Raw genomic sequence first — 16,736 nt, forward strand, 5'->3', positions numbered from 1 at the left:
CACACCCCAGTGGGGATGTCCCCTGTGCAGCCCTGACATGTTCACAGCAAGTACCCAGACACCTTCACCGTCTAGCAGCCCTACTGCACTCACCTAGCCGCACTCGCACATGCACAGCTGGACACATGCGTACAGCTGGACACAAACACACACACACAACCCCCCCCTGAGGTCAGCCCCCCTCTCATCGCAGGTGCTGAGTGTGCACATGCCTCTCTGTGTACCCCAAATCCCCAGTCCTTCACCCCCCACAGTGTTTTGGGGTAATAAAAGTACCATTTGAGGGTGCTTATGACTTTTATTTAAAAAACCCTTTCCAAGATAATTTTCAGGGCTGTGAGCCAGGCACGAAGTGCATGTGTGAGCCTCTTGCAGGCAGGGTGGGGAGTTGAAAAAAACCCACAGCTGGAAAGCGGGGGCTACATCGGGCCCTGAAAACCACCTTTGGCTGCACTGGCCCTCAAAGCCAGGAAGCCCTGGAGTTAGCAGGGGCAACCACGTTTTAGGGAGCAGGGATGCATCACACTGGTGGGGTGCCCACAATGCCACCCCAGCACCCACAGGCGCTGGGTCAGCTACATGGGTGCTTCTGCCCCCCTCGCCGCCAGACCCAGGACTGGGCAGACGCCAGCAGGCTTGGAGTTGGCTAAAATGAAAATAGAAAAAAAAAGCCTGGGACGCCGTCCAAAACTGCTTAGTGTTAATTAATTTGTACCCACGACGTGATCTGCCCTCAGCCCTAGAACATCCTAACATAGTCACGGCTGCGGCCGCCTGCCTGCTGGTCACTGCCTTATTTTAGGGAGGAGACGGCGCAGCCGCTCTCCTTGCCCTTGGACACTGGTTGGTGCCGGGGGCTTTGGGACATGGATGGTGGAGGGAGGGCAACCATGCTGGTCGGCTATGGGGCTACAGCTCTGCTTGCCCTACAGCAGCCTGCCAGCTCCCTGAAAACAGTACCAAAACCCCTGTGGGGGCTGGGGCAGCAGAGCGGCAGTGCTGCGGTGGGACATCCTATCACCCCGGGAGGTGGGATGGGGTCACACTCATCTCTTGTCCCCCCACGAGGTTGGATGAGGGCACCCATGTGCTGAGTCTGGCAGGCGAAGGGCGGGGGGGGCTGACACCTCCCTCGAGGGCAGAGAAGAGCTGCCTCGTTTCCCCGTGTCCCACCACTGCTCTTGCCCCAACCCCCCCCCAAAAAAAACTCTGTTCATACACTCTGTTCCCCTTCAGTGGGATGAGGGGGCCAGGCACACCACCCCAGCTTGGCCCTCACCATGGGGTGTGAAGCAGCTCTTTCTGCCTCTGCCTGCTCCTGCCCAGCTATTTTTATCCCTGCAGCAGGCAGGGACTGTGCAGGAGCTGCAGCCGCCGGCGGGTCTGGGTCTGAGGGCTGGGACTGTGCTGGCAAGCTGGGTACCGCTCGGGGTCTGGCACTCTGCAGTGGGGAAGCAAGGGGACGTCCTGGTGTCATGGGGTTGGAAACAGCGATGCCACCCTGCTCCATAAATCCCCAGATACTGGAGTCCCGGGATGGGGGAAAGCGAAGCCAACCCCGAGCCTGGCTGGCCCTTGAGAGCAGCAATCCCCCGTAAGTGGGAGCGGGGCTGGCGCGGGGGACACCAGCTCCACTTTTGGGAGGCAGGGAAGCGGAGGCAGGGACGAGGGGAGCAGGCAGCCGTGACTCAGCCGGGGGTGGCAGCGGGCGAGGTGTTTGTGTTTAGTTTCTAACGTTACGGTTTCCACAGCACCGGGAAGCAGCCCCGAGGGGTCGGGGGCTGCCTGGCAGCACCGAGGCCAGGATGGGGCAGCAACGGGACCGGAGAAGCCGCTCCGTCGCTAACGCCACAAAACAGCTAAAAATACTGCAGGCTATTGTCGCAGGCAACAAAGCAGCTGGCGTATTTTTAGCGTTATCTTCGCTGCCATCGGCTCTGCCGCCCTCCCGGGAAGTGCTGTGCCCACTCCACCCGGGCACTGCCCTCCGGAGAGCCGGGCACAGCCTCCCACCTGCCCCGGGGCACAGCCCCTGCGGCCACCATGCCTCACTCCCCTCCCTGTGCACTGTGCTATGGTGCCATCCCCCATCCCGCCACTGTCATCCATCTCCCTCCACCCCACAAACGGCCCAGAGCTGCCACACTCATCCCCTGCATGTCCACGGTGTCCCCTACCCCTAATGAGTGCCTGGGGACGCGTGACTTGCAGGGCAGCCGTCTCTGTCCGGGCAGCTCCGGTCCAGCCCAGGCAGCTGGAAGGGGAGGGCAGAGACCGGATGCAATGAGTTGGCCGAGTGTCATCAGGAGACCGGTCACGGTCCCTCCTCCCTGCCGGGGCACCAGCCCTCCTCCTCTGCTCATTCCAGCAGGCAAAGCCAACGAGGGCTGCTCGACCGCCCCGTCCAGCCCCGCTCGGCAGGGAGCTGGCATTGCTCGCCCTGAGTGAAACGAGTCGGTGCGGTCTCAGCGCAGCGGCCGGGCGGCCAGGGAGGCAGCGGGGGCGGGGGGGGGGGGGCGGGCTGTGGGGGCTCTACCAGCCGCTGGGCACAGCCCCAGCCCCGGAGCGCCAGGATAACACTGGATTTATACAAATTTCCCCACCAAACAGGGAGGGAGGGAGGTTTAACTTGCCTTTTCCCTGTCAGAGCAGCTCAGCTTTCCGTCCTTCTGGCGATTCCTCTGCCGCAGAGGGAGATCATCGCAGTAGGCTCGTCCTAGGGCAGGGATGGGGTGACGGCGATGACCCAGAGCTGGGCTCTGGAGGTGGGTGGCCGCAGACAGGTTGGATCCACGGGTGGGCTGCGGCAGCCCACGGGCGCTTTGCCAGGCAGGGGGCACAGCCAAGGCAAGCAATGAGCCCGTCTGGTTGTGCCTGGATTTCACAGCCCAGCCCAGCCCTTAGCTGGGGCTGCTGCGGCCCCACTGCGCTCCCTCCCCAAGCAGCCGGCTGCACCCCCCCCGCCCCCCATCACCCATGCGGGAAACTCGGGACCAGGGATCGCTCTCACAACGGCACAGGGCAACTCATTGCTCACCCAAGGCCAAGCAGGAGGGATTGGTCACCCCTTCCTTTTGCTCCTCAAGTACCTGCTGCTCCCCCCTGTCCTCGGGACAGTCCCCGTATGTCACTTACTGCACACCGGGAGACCCTTGTGGTTTGCACGGTGGTTGGCGGTGGGTGGCTCTGCGCCCCTCTCCCCTGCCCTGTGCTCCCTTGGCATCCTGCCCCGCTCTCAGCTTGGGGTCCTGCGTGCTCCAGCTGCAGAGCCCCGGGCAGAGCAATCGCTCCCCACAGCACAGATGGTCGGGGGGGGTCCCTATTGCAAGGGGAAAGGGAGGTGAAACCTGCTTCTTCGGGGGGGTGGTAGTGCAGGGAGTCCCCTTTCCCCGGCGGGGGGTGTGGGGTGGGGCTGTGTCTCTGCGGTGAGACTGAACGATGCTGATGGGGCATCTATGGTGGTGTGTGTGGGGGTGTCACCTACACTCCGGAGAGAGGAGAGCTTGGGGGGCACCCTGCTAGCAGCACCCCTGAAAGGGAAGATTGAAGGGCGGGTGGAAGAAAAGGGGTCTGGCAAAGATCAGAGCTGTGCACGTAGGTGCTGGGGGGGGCAGGGAGCAGAGACCAGGCATACAGGAGACAGCAGTACCCGGGGGAGAAAAGTCGGGGAGGTGGAGGGGGCGCAGACCTTGCAGGAGCAGAGATTTGAGGCGCGGGGGGGAGGACTGCAGCCGGGGGGGGGGGACGGGCGGGATGAGACCGGATCCCCCGCCGCAGCAGGGACCGGGGGGCGGGAAGGGATCGGGGTCCTTCCCCGGCCGCAGTCCTGGTCCCCGTCCCCGGCAGCGGGGCGGGGAGCACGCGGCCCCCCCGGCCGTGCCCCGCGGTGGCGGCCCGGGGGAACGGGAGGCAGCGGCGCAGGGCGGGAGGAGCGGAGAGCGGCGGCGCCGAGAGCGGCTCCGGCGGCACCGGCACCGCAGTGGGTCGGTACCCGGCGAACTCGGCTGCTCCGGCACCGCGGCGGCTCCGGTACTGCTTAGTGGCTCCGCGCCCGGGCAGCTCGGCACCCCCGGTACCCCATGGCGGCTCCGGTGCCCCGGCGGCTCCGCGCAGAGGCGAAGGAGGCAGCGGCCGCAGCCAGGCAAGCGGGCGGGGGTGGCCGGGCCGGGGCTCAGCTCCCCCCACCCCTCCCCCAGCACCCCCTCCCGCGCCCCCGCCGAGGGCAACGGGGCACCCCGGGGGTATCGGCCGGGGGGCGAACCTCCGGGGGGGCAGGGGGTGCGTGCAGCCTCTTGCCGGGAAGGGGCCGGATCCGGGATTTGCGAAGAACAAAGGACCAAGCGTGTGTGTGGGGGGGATGTATGGAAAAATACCGGCGGGAGGGGAGGGTTGCTCGGCTGCAAACCGGGCTGGGGGCGACGGTGTGCCGTGCGAGGGCTGGGGGGTGCCAAGGCACGCTGCCCGCACTATCCCCCCGGGCTGGGGGGCTGCTCGGAGCTGGGGGCTTTGCAGGGGACAAGGGCTGCAGGCATCCTGACGGGAGCGGGGCGGGGACTCTGCCCCCCCAGCCATCCTACCGCAGGTTTCGGGGTACAGAGGGACTGCAGGATTTGCACATGAGTTAGGGGGTGCAGAGTGCCCGGAGTGTGGCAGGGAGAATGTGTGCGGGCACGGGAGTGCCGTGCGGGGGCTTTGCGGCTTGGTACAAGGAGGGTTATGGGGTGTTGCGCTTGTAAAGGAAGGTGCGGGTGGCAATGGGGAAAAAGGGGAGCAGATGAGGGATTTGTGGGGCTGGCATTGCCCCCTCTCTGTGCTGGTGGCAGAGATGCCACCTACGCTTGCCCACACAATCCACCCACCGCTCTGCTAGTCACCTCTCAGCTCTGCACCCCAGTGCCCTGGCCGTGAACCTGGTGATGGGGGACTCGGGGAGAGTGGGCTGCGCTGCGCAGGCACCGCAGAGGACCTCACAAGGGCAGCGCTGCCCCTTACGTGATCTCAGCTGCGTGACCGAGTCTCGCAAAAGGAGATATTTATAGTGCTGCTCCACTAGCCTGAGGTTTGCATGGCCTGGAACAGGGCTGGCAGCTGCTCCCCCCCCCTTCCCCAATCCAGAAGCCTCTGGATGCAGCTGAGCCGTTTTCCCAGCAGGGCTGGGGTGGGTGGGAGCCTGCGGGTTACATGGAACAGGCTGGGGCTTGCTGCCAGACTACAGGTCCCGGCGTGCTCTGCTGCCTGCTCTGCTGCCTGCTCTGGGTGCTGCAGAGGCCTCGCAGGGAGGGTGCAGAGAGCAGCTTTTCCTTTGGCCTGGGCCAGGCAGGCTCTGGCAAAGGAGGACGGCACCATGCAAGGAGGGGAACAAGGCGAGATGCCATGTTTTGGCTTTGCTGTGAGATACAGGTCTGCCAGAGCTATTGCGACCTGTGGGAGAAGGTGAGAAGACAGGCTGGACTACATGTCTGGGAGCATTTGCCCTATGCTTTGTTCCTGTGGCTCCAACCACCACGTGTCCCCAGGCCCCAGCAAAGGGAAATGAGAGGTCTGGGAACTGCCCTGAGTCAATTTGTGCCACTCCACGCTCTGTGCCTGGAGCAGCCTTCTCTTGGGTCCTCCTGCGTGCGGGGTTGGTCAGAGCTGGAGCCATGCTCCCTCTTTGTGTGAGAGGATCCTGCAGGCATGGTCCTCTCCTGACCAGGCATCTGGTCTGCTGATGTCTCCTGGCTGTTTCCTCCCCAGCACAATGCCTCACAGTATGCGGGAACGCCTCTGCGCATGCCCCAGCTCCTCTGTCAGCCCCTCAATCCGCATAGTTTGCATGTGCCAGCCAGATGCCATCGCTGTGCTGCTGTTGCCACCCTATCCCAGACACCCCCCCCCCCCCCCTCTTTTTTACCCCCTTCCACCCTAGAGACGCTGGCACTGGGCTGGAAGCTGTTTTCTGCCCTCCTGCTGTGCTGGCTGGGTGGGTGGCATCTGCTCACCCTTGGGTGGGGGGGGAGGAGTGGGGCAGGGCAAGGCAGGAGCGGGAGATCAGGGCGAGGGATAAAGCTGGGCCTATTTTTATACTGCAAAGTAATTACCAGAGCTTTCCAATGCTTAATCTGCTGAGAGCACCCCAGTGCGATTGGATCCTTCCCCAAGCCTGGCAACAATTCTCCCATCACACGTCTCCTGCGTCAAAGCCCCATAAACTCCTACACTTGGGCTCACACTGGGATACATGTGCTGTGGAGCTGCCGGCACGTCTGCCCCCTGCCTCCAGCAGTCCCTGGCTTGGGAACGGGGACCCCATTTGGGACCCTGGTTTGCAGCTGGGAGGGGGCATCTTGCCACCAGCCCCAGCAGGGCAAGGTGCAGCCTTACAGCCTTGGCCACACCTTGCTTAGCTGCTGTGGACATCTCTGTCTCTGCACCTTTGCTGGAGCCGGTGGGCAGATTTGGGTCCCAACCTTGTCAATGCACTAAATCCACATTTTCCCCTACAGCTATCTCCCAGGGTTTTTTAGCTGAGGTTAGTGGCCCACACAGCACCCTTCGGCACGCATCCGGCTCGGCTTCCCGCCAGCATGGCTGGAGTCTGGGGTCCCCCTCCCCTGGTGGCGTGCAGGGCGGCTCTGGCCGGCAGTGCTAAGTTTCAGCTGGCACCTTTCCCAGCCTCTCCCCGTCCTGTCACTGTGCCAAGGGGTTGCTGAAGAACCTGTTCCATAGCTCCAGCCATGGAGGAGGAAATGACGGGTGGTGTTTGCAGCAACACCTTTCATACTAGGGCTGAGGGACTGCTTTGCCTCTGCCTGTGTGTGCAGCCAGCTCCAGCATGGAGCCTGGGAGCTCATCAGCCCAGGGATGGAGGTGAGGGCTTGGGATGGCTCTCACCGTCCTCCACTCACCCTGTCCCTGGTGCCCACCAGCTCCCTGGCACCTCACTCCAAAGCCAGGCTGCAGCATTCAGCCTTGCTCCATGGAGGGAGATGGTGGGAAAGAACGCTTTTTGAGCCACAATTCCTCCACTTGGGACCCTGTAGAGTTCACCCTTGCCAAGTATTTGGGAGTGTCCCTCAGTACATGTATCTCAGTGCACAGCAGCAGGCACAAAGTAAACTTGGCAGTGTATTGGATGCGGTGCCCCTGAAATGCTGCTGTTCCACAGCAGGACCCCAATGCCTGGGATTGCAGAGGGTGAGCTGCCTTCAGAGCATCCCCGGGTGATCCCACCAGTGTCCCTTCCCCCTGCCTGGAAGGGACCTCGCAGGCTGGGAAGCCACTCCGGCTGCCACCCTGCTGGAGCTGATGGCCATAAAAGGCCCTGAAATGAAGGAACCGGGTGGGGAGCAGGGCTGCTTTTCGAGCCTGAGCAGGGTTGTCCCATCTGCCCACACAGGCCAGGCTTGCCAGGATGTGGGAATGGGAGGTCGGATGGGGGAGAGCGGCTCTGGCAGCCCAGAGTGGAGTAAGGGAGCTGGGGCACACTGTGCTCCCCTCTGTGTCCCCCTGCTTCCCCGGGGGGCACGTTTGGGCCATGCTCTGAGACGCTGGGGATCTGCATCACCTCCCATGTGGGGCTCAGGGGGAATGATAAAGCTGCCTTTTCATCAGGCACCTGAGCTGTGGGGCTGCAGGGGCCAGGGGGGCCGAGGGGCACGCAGCAGGCTGCTCCTCTGCCCCCCCCCCGCCGTGCCTCCCTAGACAATGGCCACCCTTTGTTGAGGTTTTACGCGCCCGGCCCCCTTCCCCGCAGCCCAGCTGGTGACATTTTACCACCTCCACATTCACGTGGGGATTCAAAGGGCACAGATGCACCGTGAAAACACAAAGCGCAGCCTCCCCCCACTACCGCTCCCCCTTCCCAGTGCCTCAGCATCCCCAGGGAGGCAGGGTCTGGATGCATGGATGGGATGCATGCATCAAGAACCTCCCTCTGGGGCTGTTTCAAGGGCAACCCACCAGCCCTTGGGGCACCCTCCACCCTCCTGCCCTTCCCCTGCCATCAGCCCTCCATCCCTTTTCAACCTTGTTGAGGTCCTTCCCCCCCATCCCTGGCCCAGGGGGCTTGGCATGCCGGACGCCCACTGAAGGGAGTCCTAAAGGTCCAACTAAAGGTTGGCGGCGTGGGCACTATTTCCAGGCTGGTGACGCTTGACCTTTTGGAGAAGGAGCTGTGTGGGTAGTACCCGCTTCTGCCCCGCAGGCGCTTGGCTGCCAGAGTGATGCCAGCCAGGCTGGCAGTGCCAGCCCTGGTATTGCCGCGGGCTCCTGGGTGTAGCCAGTCTGTGGATGTAGCCGCTCTGTGGGTGTAGCCGGTCTGTGGGATACGAAGTGGCCTCCATTCCTTTGGAGACATCCCAGTGTGCAGGCGTTGTGACTCCTGTCCCTTGCCTCTCACTCCCAGACCTCTGGAGGCTTTCCCTTGAGGACGTGGGCAAGCAGCCCAGTTCCTCCCAACTGGTCATTGCCTCTGCAGGGGCCTTGGGAAAACAGCCTGTAAACAGGCAGATGGAGAGCGTGAGTCACAGTGACCAAGAGGGAAATAAATGCACGAGGGGAATTTGCAGCGTGCATTGGGTCATGGGGACGAATTCAGCCTCTCCCAGTGATGGTAAGCAGCTGGCACGTAGGTGCTGTCCTGTGGAACCGGCTGTCCCGGGAAGGGATGGTTATCCTGCTGACAGGACTGTGTCCAGGTGAGCTGCAAAACGGAGATCCAGGCATCTTCCCCCACCAAAAGCATCCCCTGATCCTTTCCGCTTATCACCCCGAGGGATGAGTACTCGCTGCCTCAGAAGCAGCTGCATTTCAGCGCGCAGCACCCTGCCCAGAGAGCCTTGCAGATCGCTTCCCTGCTGAAAGTCACCCCGCCACGGCTATTTTTGGCTGGCGGCGGGGCCGGAGGAGCTGGCTGTCTCCCAGCCGCTGCAGCGCACCCCGTTTGGGATTACGTCGTGCGTGGTGCTTGGGTGAACATGCTGCCTTCAGCATCCCTTCTCCCTGCTGCCAAATACCTGCCAGCTCCCTCGCTGTGTGTAAAGCAAGACTGCTATCTAGCGGCTAATCCCACCGGGAACACCAGTGAGGCTGGCGATTAACTTCTGCAAAGGCCTCTGGTGACACAGGTCACCTCTGTGGGCGTAGCCTTACCATCCCAGTTTGGGGACTGGTAGCCTAAGGTGGTAAGAGTTTTTATCCAGAAAAAGCTGCTTTTTTCCCTGGCCTCGCTCGAGGCTGGAGGGACATCCAGGGCTCGGAGCCACGGGAGAGGGCTGGCAGAGCGTGGGAGAGTGTTTGCCAGGGTGAGGGGTGCCCACCTTGGGGGGGGGGAAGGACACACCTTAGGGGTGGGTGAAGGGGGTGCACGTGTTTGCTGGGGGAGCAGGAAGCATCGTGCATGGCCCAGGACACGCTCCCACCCGGCTGCACCCCGAGATCCCCCGGCCTAAACCTTTTCATGCTTCTCCCTCAAGGGTGCCCGCTGTCCTGCCATGTCTCCCGCGGGCCACCAGCCCCTGTCCCCCTGCCCAGCAGGGCAGAGGGAGCCATGCTGGGGTAGTGTCCCCTGCCCGGGCAGCGCTGGGATGCACCTGGGTGATGCTGGGGGGTCTGGCGGGGGGGTGCAGCGCTGGGGTGTGCCTGGGTGATGCTGGGGGTCTGGCAGGGGATGCGCTGTCCCTTTTTAGCCCCCTCAAACCCCGAGAGGGCCGGCCGGGGCTCATTGCCCTCCCTTGCGGTTGGCTGCGGCGGGGCCCCGCGGCTGACGTCACTAAGATATGCAAATTTATGCGCGTTAACCCTTTCCTCGCAGGACTCGGGGGGGGGTCCCGGGGAGGCTTTGGGGCGGGGGGACCCCGCCGCTGCCCCGATCCCCCCCGGCCTGGGGTCCCCCCGCGAACGGCCCCCGCCTTCCTCCCTGCGCCGCGGGTTGCCGTGGGAACCGGACCGGGCTTCTGATGTCACCGGGACGGTTGCTACGCGACCGGTCCGCTCGCCCGTCCCCGCGTGAGGTCACTGTCGCCATGGCGACGGGCCGGTGCAGCGGGAGGGGCGGGGGGGAGATGCGGGGCCTCCCGCGGGGCCGGGGGGCGGCCGGGGCGGTCTGCGGCGGAGGGGCGGGTCCCCGGGACCAGACCCCCCCTCCCCGAACGGCGACGCCCCCCCCCCCCCCCCCCCCCGAGCGGGGAGGTGTCTTCCCGGGGGAACAGCAAAAGCTTCGCGTTAAAACAGTGGAAAAAAGGAAAATAAAGCTTTGTTTGGCTCGGCCTGAGTTGTTATTTTTAGAAATCCTGGCGGAAAAGCTGCCCGCGTCGGGAACGTCCTTTCTTTCCACGGGAAACGCACTTCCCCGTGGAAACAGGCAGCGGGGGGCTGGGCTGTGTGGGGAGCGGGGCACGGGGGGCTGGGGCAGGTGGTGGGGGGCAGGTACCAGTGCTAACGCTGCAGCCCACTTTCCGCTCTGGTCCCAGTCCCCATAGCTGCTGGGAGGCTGAGGGTTTGACATTTCCCCCAGCTTGTATCCCTGCTGGCAGCGATTTATTCCTAAACCCCGACATCTGCTTTGTGGAAAGTGAGGCGGCTGCTCCTTCCGAGCCACAATCCCTTGTCCCCTTCTGCCACCGGCTCTGGGACCCCGGCTGGGCCAGGCACCGTGGCAGCTGGGTGGCTTTGCTCCGCCGGGCTGGCTGGCAGCGGTGGACCCATGGCCATGCCTGCTCTTTGTCCCTTTTCCCTGGGGACCTGCCCTGCCCCTCTGCCCTGCCACCCCTGAGCCTGCTGCCCACTCCGGCATGCCAGCCATCCTGCTGGCCACGAAGCCGCAGGGATTAGCAGCTTCCTCTGGCCAGGGATTTAGCCAAAGCTACTTAGAGCCACGCAGGGCGGGCAGTGGCCAGCTTGGTTGGATAGAGGGAGACAGAGAAAGCTGGGATATGTGGCCTGAGGCCACCTAAGGATGCCGAGTGGGAAAGGGGTTGCCTGGGGTTAATAGCTCAGTGTCTCTGGGTGAAACCCTGGGTTCAGCCAGACCGGGTGCCCTGCAGTGTCTTTCTTTGCTCCAGCAAGCCTCCAGCTTCTGTGTTATTTCCAAAGCCTTGTAGAGACTTTTAAGCCAAATCTCCGTCCTGCTCAGGCGAGACGAAGGGACGGGGAAAGGGCAGAGCCCACTCACAGGGCGCTGCCGGTCGAACTGCAGGACAAGAGCTGGCAGATGGACGCAGGCAGGCGAGGAGAGTGAGGCCGCACTGAGACGCTGTTTGCTGCGCGGTGACGGGATCTTGGCTCACTGCTGGTTAGACAGCTGCTGAGCTTACTGGGGTGGCGGGGCTGCAGGGCCCCGGTGGGGAAGGAGATGGGGATGGGGAGCTCAGCTGAGTCCTGAGCGTGGAGGGCAGCTAGGGAGAGGGCAGGGAAGGGCTCGTCTGCTAAAATCGTGGAGGTGAGGGGTCTGGATGGAGCTGCGGCTGGGGGATGGACAGGGGGTGGAGGGGGCTCGCAGCCCCATCCGGGACTCGTGCCTGTCCTGCCAATGGCACGGGGAGTGCTGTGTGCATCACTGCTCTCTTGGACCCCCTGGGCTATTGCCGAGCCCAACAAGGAAAACTCCCTGCTGAGCCTATGCAAACTTTGCAGCAGGCAAAACTGAGCAGCAGAAAGCCCCCACCCTACCGGAGCACATGGGCTAAGGGGGAGCTCCATCAGAGGGTCCCCAAGCCTGCCCTGGGCTCCCCAAAGTCCCCTCTGGAGGCCTCATCCCCTACTAATTCATGTTGCCTCTTAAGGACAGGCTCAGGGGAAAATCTGGATGCAGTGGGGGCAGAGGAAGGACCCTGTATCCCTTGGGAAGAGTTTGTTAGCTGGAGGAGTAGGGGGGGCCGGACCTGCAGCTACCAGCCCCAGGGCACAGGGCTGCACTACAGACGAAGGAGAGCCTGGCTGCCCACTGAGAGGTTTGGGGCCTAATCCTGCTGGTGCCGAGCCTGCACAGGATCAGCTGGGACCCTTGCACCGCATGTGATTTAACCCAGGTGATTTGTAGGAATGCCATCATCGCAGTTGGTATGTTCCCAAGCCCCCTCTGTGGTGGCCTCCAGCCTGGCTACTTCTCACCCAGAGTATGGTGGGATGGAACAGGATGGTCAAAGACCTCATCTGCCAGAGCCCTGAATCCTGGTCCCCACTGAGCAGCCCCACCGCGCCCTGCCAGCTCCTCAAGGACAAAGCAGGATCTGTCCTTCTGGCCCCCACTCCCTGGCATCCAGCTACTGCCCGTGGTGCTCCCCTCCTTCTCAGGGGATGGGGCTCTGGTTTGTCTGGTGGGGTGGGGAGGTGGGAGGCTCTGGCCCTGCCGCAGGGAAGTGTGTGCCAGGCAGGGTGGCTTTGTGCACACCCGAGCCAGGTGAGGCTTGTGTAGAGAGTTGACAGAAGATGAGACCAGGGGATGGAGCAGATAAACAAGGACCAGGTTTTAGACACCTTCCTCCGGTTTCACACCCGGAGCAAAAGCAGGAGCATCCGAAGCTGGAGGGATGCTGAGAGGAGTTGCTGGCTGCTGCACAACCCTTTATGAGTGGGCACTGCCAAAAAAGCCATCACCTCTCCCAGACGTGAGTCACACAGCCCTGAGGCCTGGGGACAGGGTCCTGCCACGCCACCGCGGCTGGGGACACCGCTCCGGGTCTGGTGCCATCGTGTGGACACAGGACACTTCCACAACACCCCCAGCCAGGCAAGGCTGCGGAGCGCAGGGACGGGGATGGGGGGTTCGGCATGGACCTGGCTTGGCAGCGCTGCTTTCCCAGGCTGTCCTGAACACCAAGAGGGGTTATGTCCCCCTCCCACCACCCCATGTCCCCCAAAACCTTGCCCGCTGCCTGCCTTTCCCCCTTAGGCACAGGGGCTGTGTCCTCCCTCCCCACCCCATCACCCCCACCGCCGTGCCCCCCTGCTCTGGCCACCCCCAAGCTGTGACTGCATTAAGGAATCAAGCGCTGGCTGATCTGGTGGGGAACCCCCACAAGTGCCCTGGGCAAGGGAAAGGGGGCACAATAAATGACACAAGTAGCTAGACATGGAAGGAAGTGATGGAGCTGGGGGGATCTACTCTGTCTTCACCAGCCCCCAGAGAGGCTCTCCCCCACAATACAAAATTTCTCCCCCCATTTTACACCCCTTATGCCCCCATTTCGTGTTCCTTCTTCCCCGTTTTCCAGCAAACACGACACATCTCCGCCTGGGCAAGCCCAGACCTGCTCCTGGCCCCCCTTTCCCCAGGGGCCACCGTTCCAGCATGTCTCCAGGGTGTCCCCTTCACCGGCTGCCGCCGTGCGCAGCCCCGTGGGCATTGCTGCCCCGGTCCCTGGGGGCTGCAAGGAGGGGAGACACAGTGCGACACCCCCCTCCCCAAGCCCACCTCGGCGGTGCAGCGGGGATGCCGGCAAATGCCTGCCCTGCCCGGGAGTCTCCCACCCCCCAGCGGGGCCAGCTGGCGGCCGGTGGTGGCCCGTGGCTGTGGAACACCCCGGAGCTCCCACGTGTTTCCACCAGAGGGAGCCAAACCGCCACGAATCGTGGCCACCACCGCCCATCATTGCGGCCTCGGGGCGCTGAGCCACGCCGCAGCCTTGGGAGGCCAAACGGGGACTGTCACCCTTCCGTGTGGCTTGCAAAGCCGACCTGCCAGGAACCCTGCTTCCAACTGCCACACACCGCAGGGCGAAACCCCACATCTGTCCCTCTGTGGGCCAGCCGGGGGGCTCGCAGCCCCTGTGCCGGGGGGGCTGTACCCCGCTGCCTCCTGTCTGGGAAGAGCAACTGCAGCAGCAAAGAGGGTCCCCGCACCGTGGGGCAGCCCCGCATCGTCTCTCGGGCGAGTGGGTGTCTCCCCGTTCAAATCATCACTCAGCACCATGTCCAAACCCAGACCGAAGATGAAGAAACTGCTCTAATCACTTTATAGGAGACGTAACGAATCTAAATTAATGCAGATGTGAAGCACCAGAAAGGGAGGGTTTGAAATGGTGTTCTTGGAACAGCAGCTCGTGGCATCACACCTGAAGCTCTTTCCTGTTCACACCTCGCTGCTCCCCAGGTTTGGACAGTGTCAGACACATTGTTGGTGGGAAAAGGGAGCAGGATGGAAATAACCTGCCAGATGGGGACAGGAGGTGAGTGGAGGGAGAGTCAGAGCAGAAATATCGCAGGCAATGTGATGCCAGAGGAAAATCTCTCCCATTTGTCCAGCATTTGCTTGTTTATTTAAAGCCTATCATTAGCGGCAGCCATGTGGGACGGGATTCACACCAGTCCTGAGTTAATCGGGTGCCACATTTTGGCCATGTGTCTAATCCACCAAAGTCCCCTCCAAATTCCTGCTTTCCACTGAAAACTGCTGCTTTCTGCGGTGGCCAGGAGGTCTGGGGGTCCCAGCCCCCCACCAGCATGAGGGAGACTTCGGGCACATCAGAGGCTGGGGCTGAGAGCAGGGGGCTGCCACGGTGTCAGCAAGAAGAAGAGAGGCCATGGGTCAGGGAAAATCATGGAATCAATGGGATCTGGGCCAAATCCAGGCAGGCAGTGCCAGGTTACCACTCAGCACTGCTGCCAGAGCAGACTGGCACAGCCAGGGAGAGGAAATCCCAGCCAGCTCCAGCATTTAATCCTGTCTCCCTGGTGGAGTGGCTGGGAATGCCCAGCTTCTGGGGACTTTGGGGCATGAGAAGCAACCAGAGGCCACGACACTTCTGCGAGGCCACCAAGCCTGGCTGGGAAGCCCCATTTGAGAGCTGCAGGGCTGGTGGGAGGGAAACAATTTCATGGGCTGAGTTCGTGTCCTATACCCTTCCCACCAGTCCCAAAGATGCTGGAAGCAGGGTGTGCATGCCCCAAGCCTTGTGGTGGGCTGGCTGGCATGGGTAAAGATGCCTGCCTGTCTGGGAAGCACCTAAAAGAGGGAAAAGAGGAGAAACCAGGAATTCCCTTAGAACCTCAGCAGCAGGTGGGGACAACAGAGAGACACTGAGGCACGGGAGAGAGGACTGGTGGGATGGGGTGGGACAGGGCAGCTGAAACATGTGGATGTGCAACTGTCATCAACCCTCTCCTCTACAGCTGCTGGTGGAGGCAGCATTAGGCTAGAGGCTGATGAGTAAAGGGTTAACCCAACCCTTCTCTTCACACAGGTGCTGCCCAGCCTGGCCCAGCTGTGGGCACTTCCCAGACCTATAAAAGGGGCTGAGGGTGAGCTGGTGGGAGGCTGTAGGAAGGGCTAATAGGGTAGGAGAAGGTTGCTGTCACCCCTCTGGGTTTGGGAAGAGGGTGGCAGCAGGGCTGTGCTGGGGTCTGGCCAGCAGTGAGGGTGTATACGGTCACCCCGGAGCTTATTCCCTGTTTTGGGGGCATGTTGTAGTGGACAGCACTGGGAGTTTTCCTGTGGTGGAGCTGTGATGGCTTTCACTTACTGACTACTGTCCTGCTGGAGAGGGGAGCTGAACTGGCTGCATCTGCTGTGCTTGTGAGGTGTGAGTATCTCAGTGCTTGCAGGTGGGATGTTTAATTATTCATTCCTGTTTCTTTCTGAGTGTGGAAATCAGGCTGAGAGCCTCTCATCTCTATCCCTCCACTTAGAATTATCATCCTTAATCTTCTTCTGTCCCTTGAGTGTCCCCAGGGTCTCAAATAATGACAGTGACTTTTGTGTCTTACGGTAGTCCCCTGGGGTAGGTGTTATCTGGATCTGCCACCCTGCATGTGTCACCCCCTCTGGCTTCACTCCATCACTGTATGTGTCATGCCATAATTCAGCTCGTGTGACTTGGCTTCTCATTCAGCCCATCCTGTGCTATACTGAGTGGGTGGGCTTGCCAGCATCCCTGGGTATGGGTACTATGTGTTTTATGGTGATGGTAGACACAGGTTGGATCTTTGCCCTGTGTCCCATCCTGTATTAATGCAGTGAGAGATGGGCTGGTGAGGTTTGCAGAGGTAGGGAGGAAGATGTGCTTGGTGGGGTCGTGGCTTTGGGCTGAGGGAGGTGTTTTGCAATGCTGATGGGTTTGGTGGGGTGGGCAAGCCATGGAAAGCAGTGTTGGCCGAAGGCAGTTTCATCAGAGAGAAATGATCAGCTGGCCTGAGATGTTGTGAACTGTCACCCTTGAGTCCATCAACAGAGGCAACTCTTGCCTGCCTTGGTGACCTCTGCTCGCTGCTGAGGTGATGCCAACAACCCTGGGAAGCACAGGTGAGCTCTCTGCAAAGCCCAGACCTTAGCATTTCTCCCACTTCTGCTTTTTGCTCATCCTGGCGTGATATATCTGATCCATCCCAGCAGAAACTGGATTTCCTGGATGCTTCAGTCTCCCTTGCTCTGTGGTGACCCCTTCCTGGACCGACAGAACAGGTAGGTTATACAAGGAGCTGGGAACTCGCCCTGGAGCTCTCCTTGTATTCAGCTCCAATTTGCTGGCATCAAAACACTGCAAGTTTCTGAAGGGGCTGGATCTGCTGTCCTCTTCTGTTGGAGTCCAAGCATCCCCTGCTCTCTAGCACAGCAGCACCGCCGGTAGCTGTCTTGCAAATTGAGGTGGTGTTTGCTGCCTGTGCTCAGAGATGAACCCTGCCAGCTCCACCAATTTGCTAGATCTTTTTCCTCAGCAGGCAGGAGTATCTTAGGCTGTTTGCTCACATTTGTGGCTTTTTTTTTCCTTCCTGGGGCTCAGGCCACTTTCATTCATACAAAAGCTGCCATGTTGGCATCC

The 16,736-nt window shown here is 61.8% G+C and overlaps 1 protein-coding gene across 1 annotated transcript; it reads right to left on the bottom strand.

The window, feature by feature from the left end:
- Positions 1 to 278: 278 nt before the first annotated feature.
- LOC308072440 (uncharacterized protein) lies at positions 279 to 9,614 on the bottom strand. Its single transcript, XM_080409313.1, has 2 exons — positions 2,178 to 9,614; positions 279 to 646 (listed from the first exon to the last, which is right to left on the bottom strand). The coding sequence occupies exon 1, from the start codon at positions 4,570 to 4,572 to the stop codon at positions 3,481 to 3,483; it is 1,092 nt and encodes a 363-aa protein (XP_080265439.1). The 5' UTR covers positions 4,573 to 9,614; the 3' UTR covers positions 279 to 646; positions 2,178 to 3,480.
- Positions 9,615 to 16,736: the final 7,122 nt, after the last annotated feature.

Source organism: Falco punctatus, assembly GCF_963210335.1.
Source record: "Falco punctatus genome assembly, chromosome: 13".
NCBI classification, from domain to species: Eukaryota; Metazoa; Chordata; class Aves; order Falconiformes; family Falconidae; genus Falco; species Falco punctatus.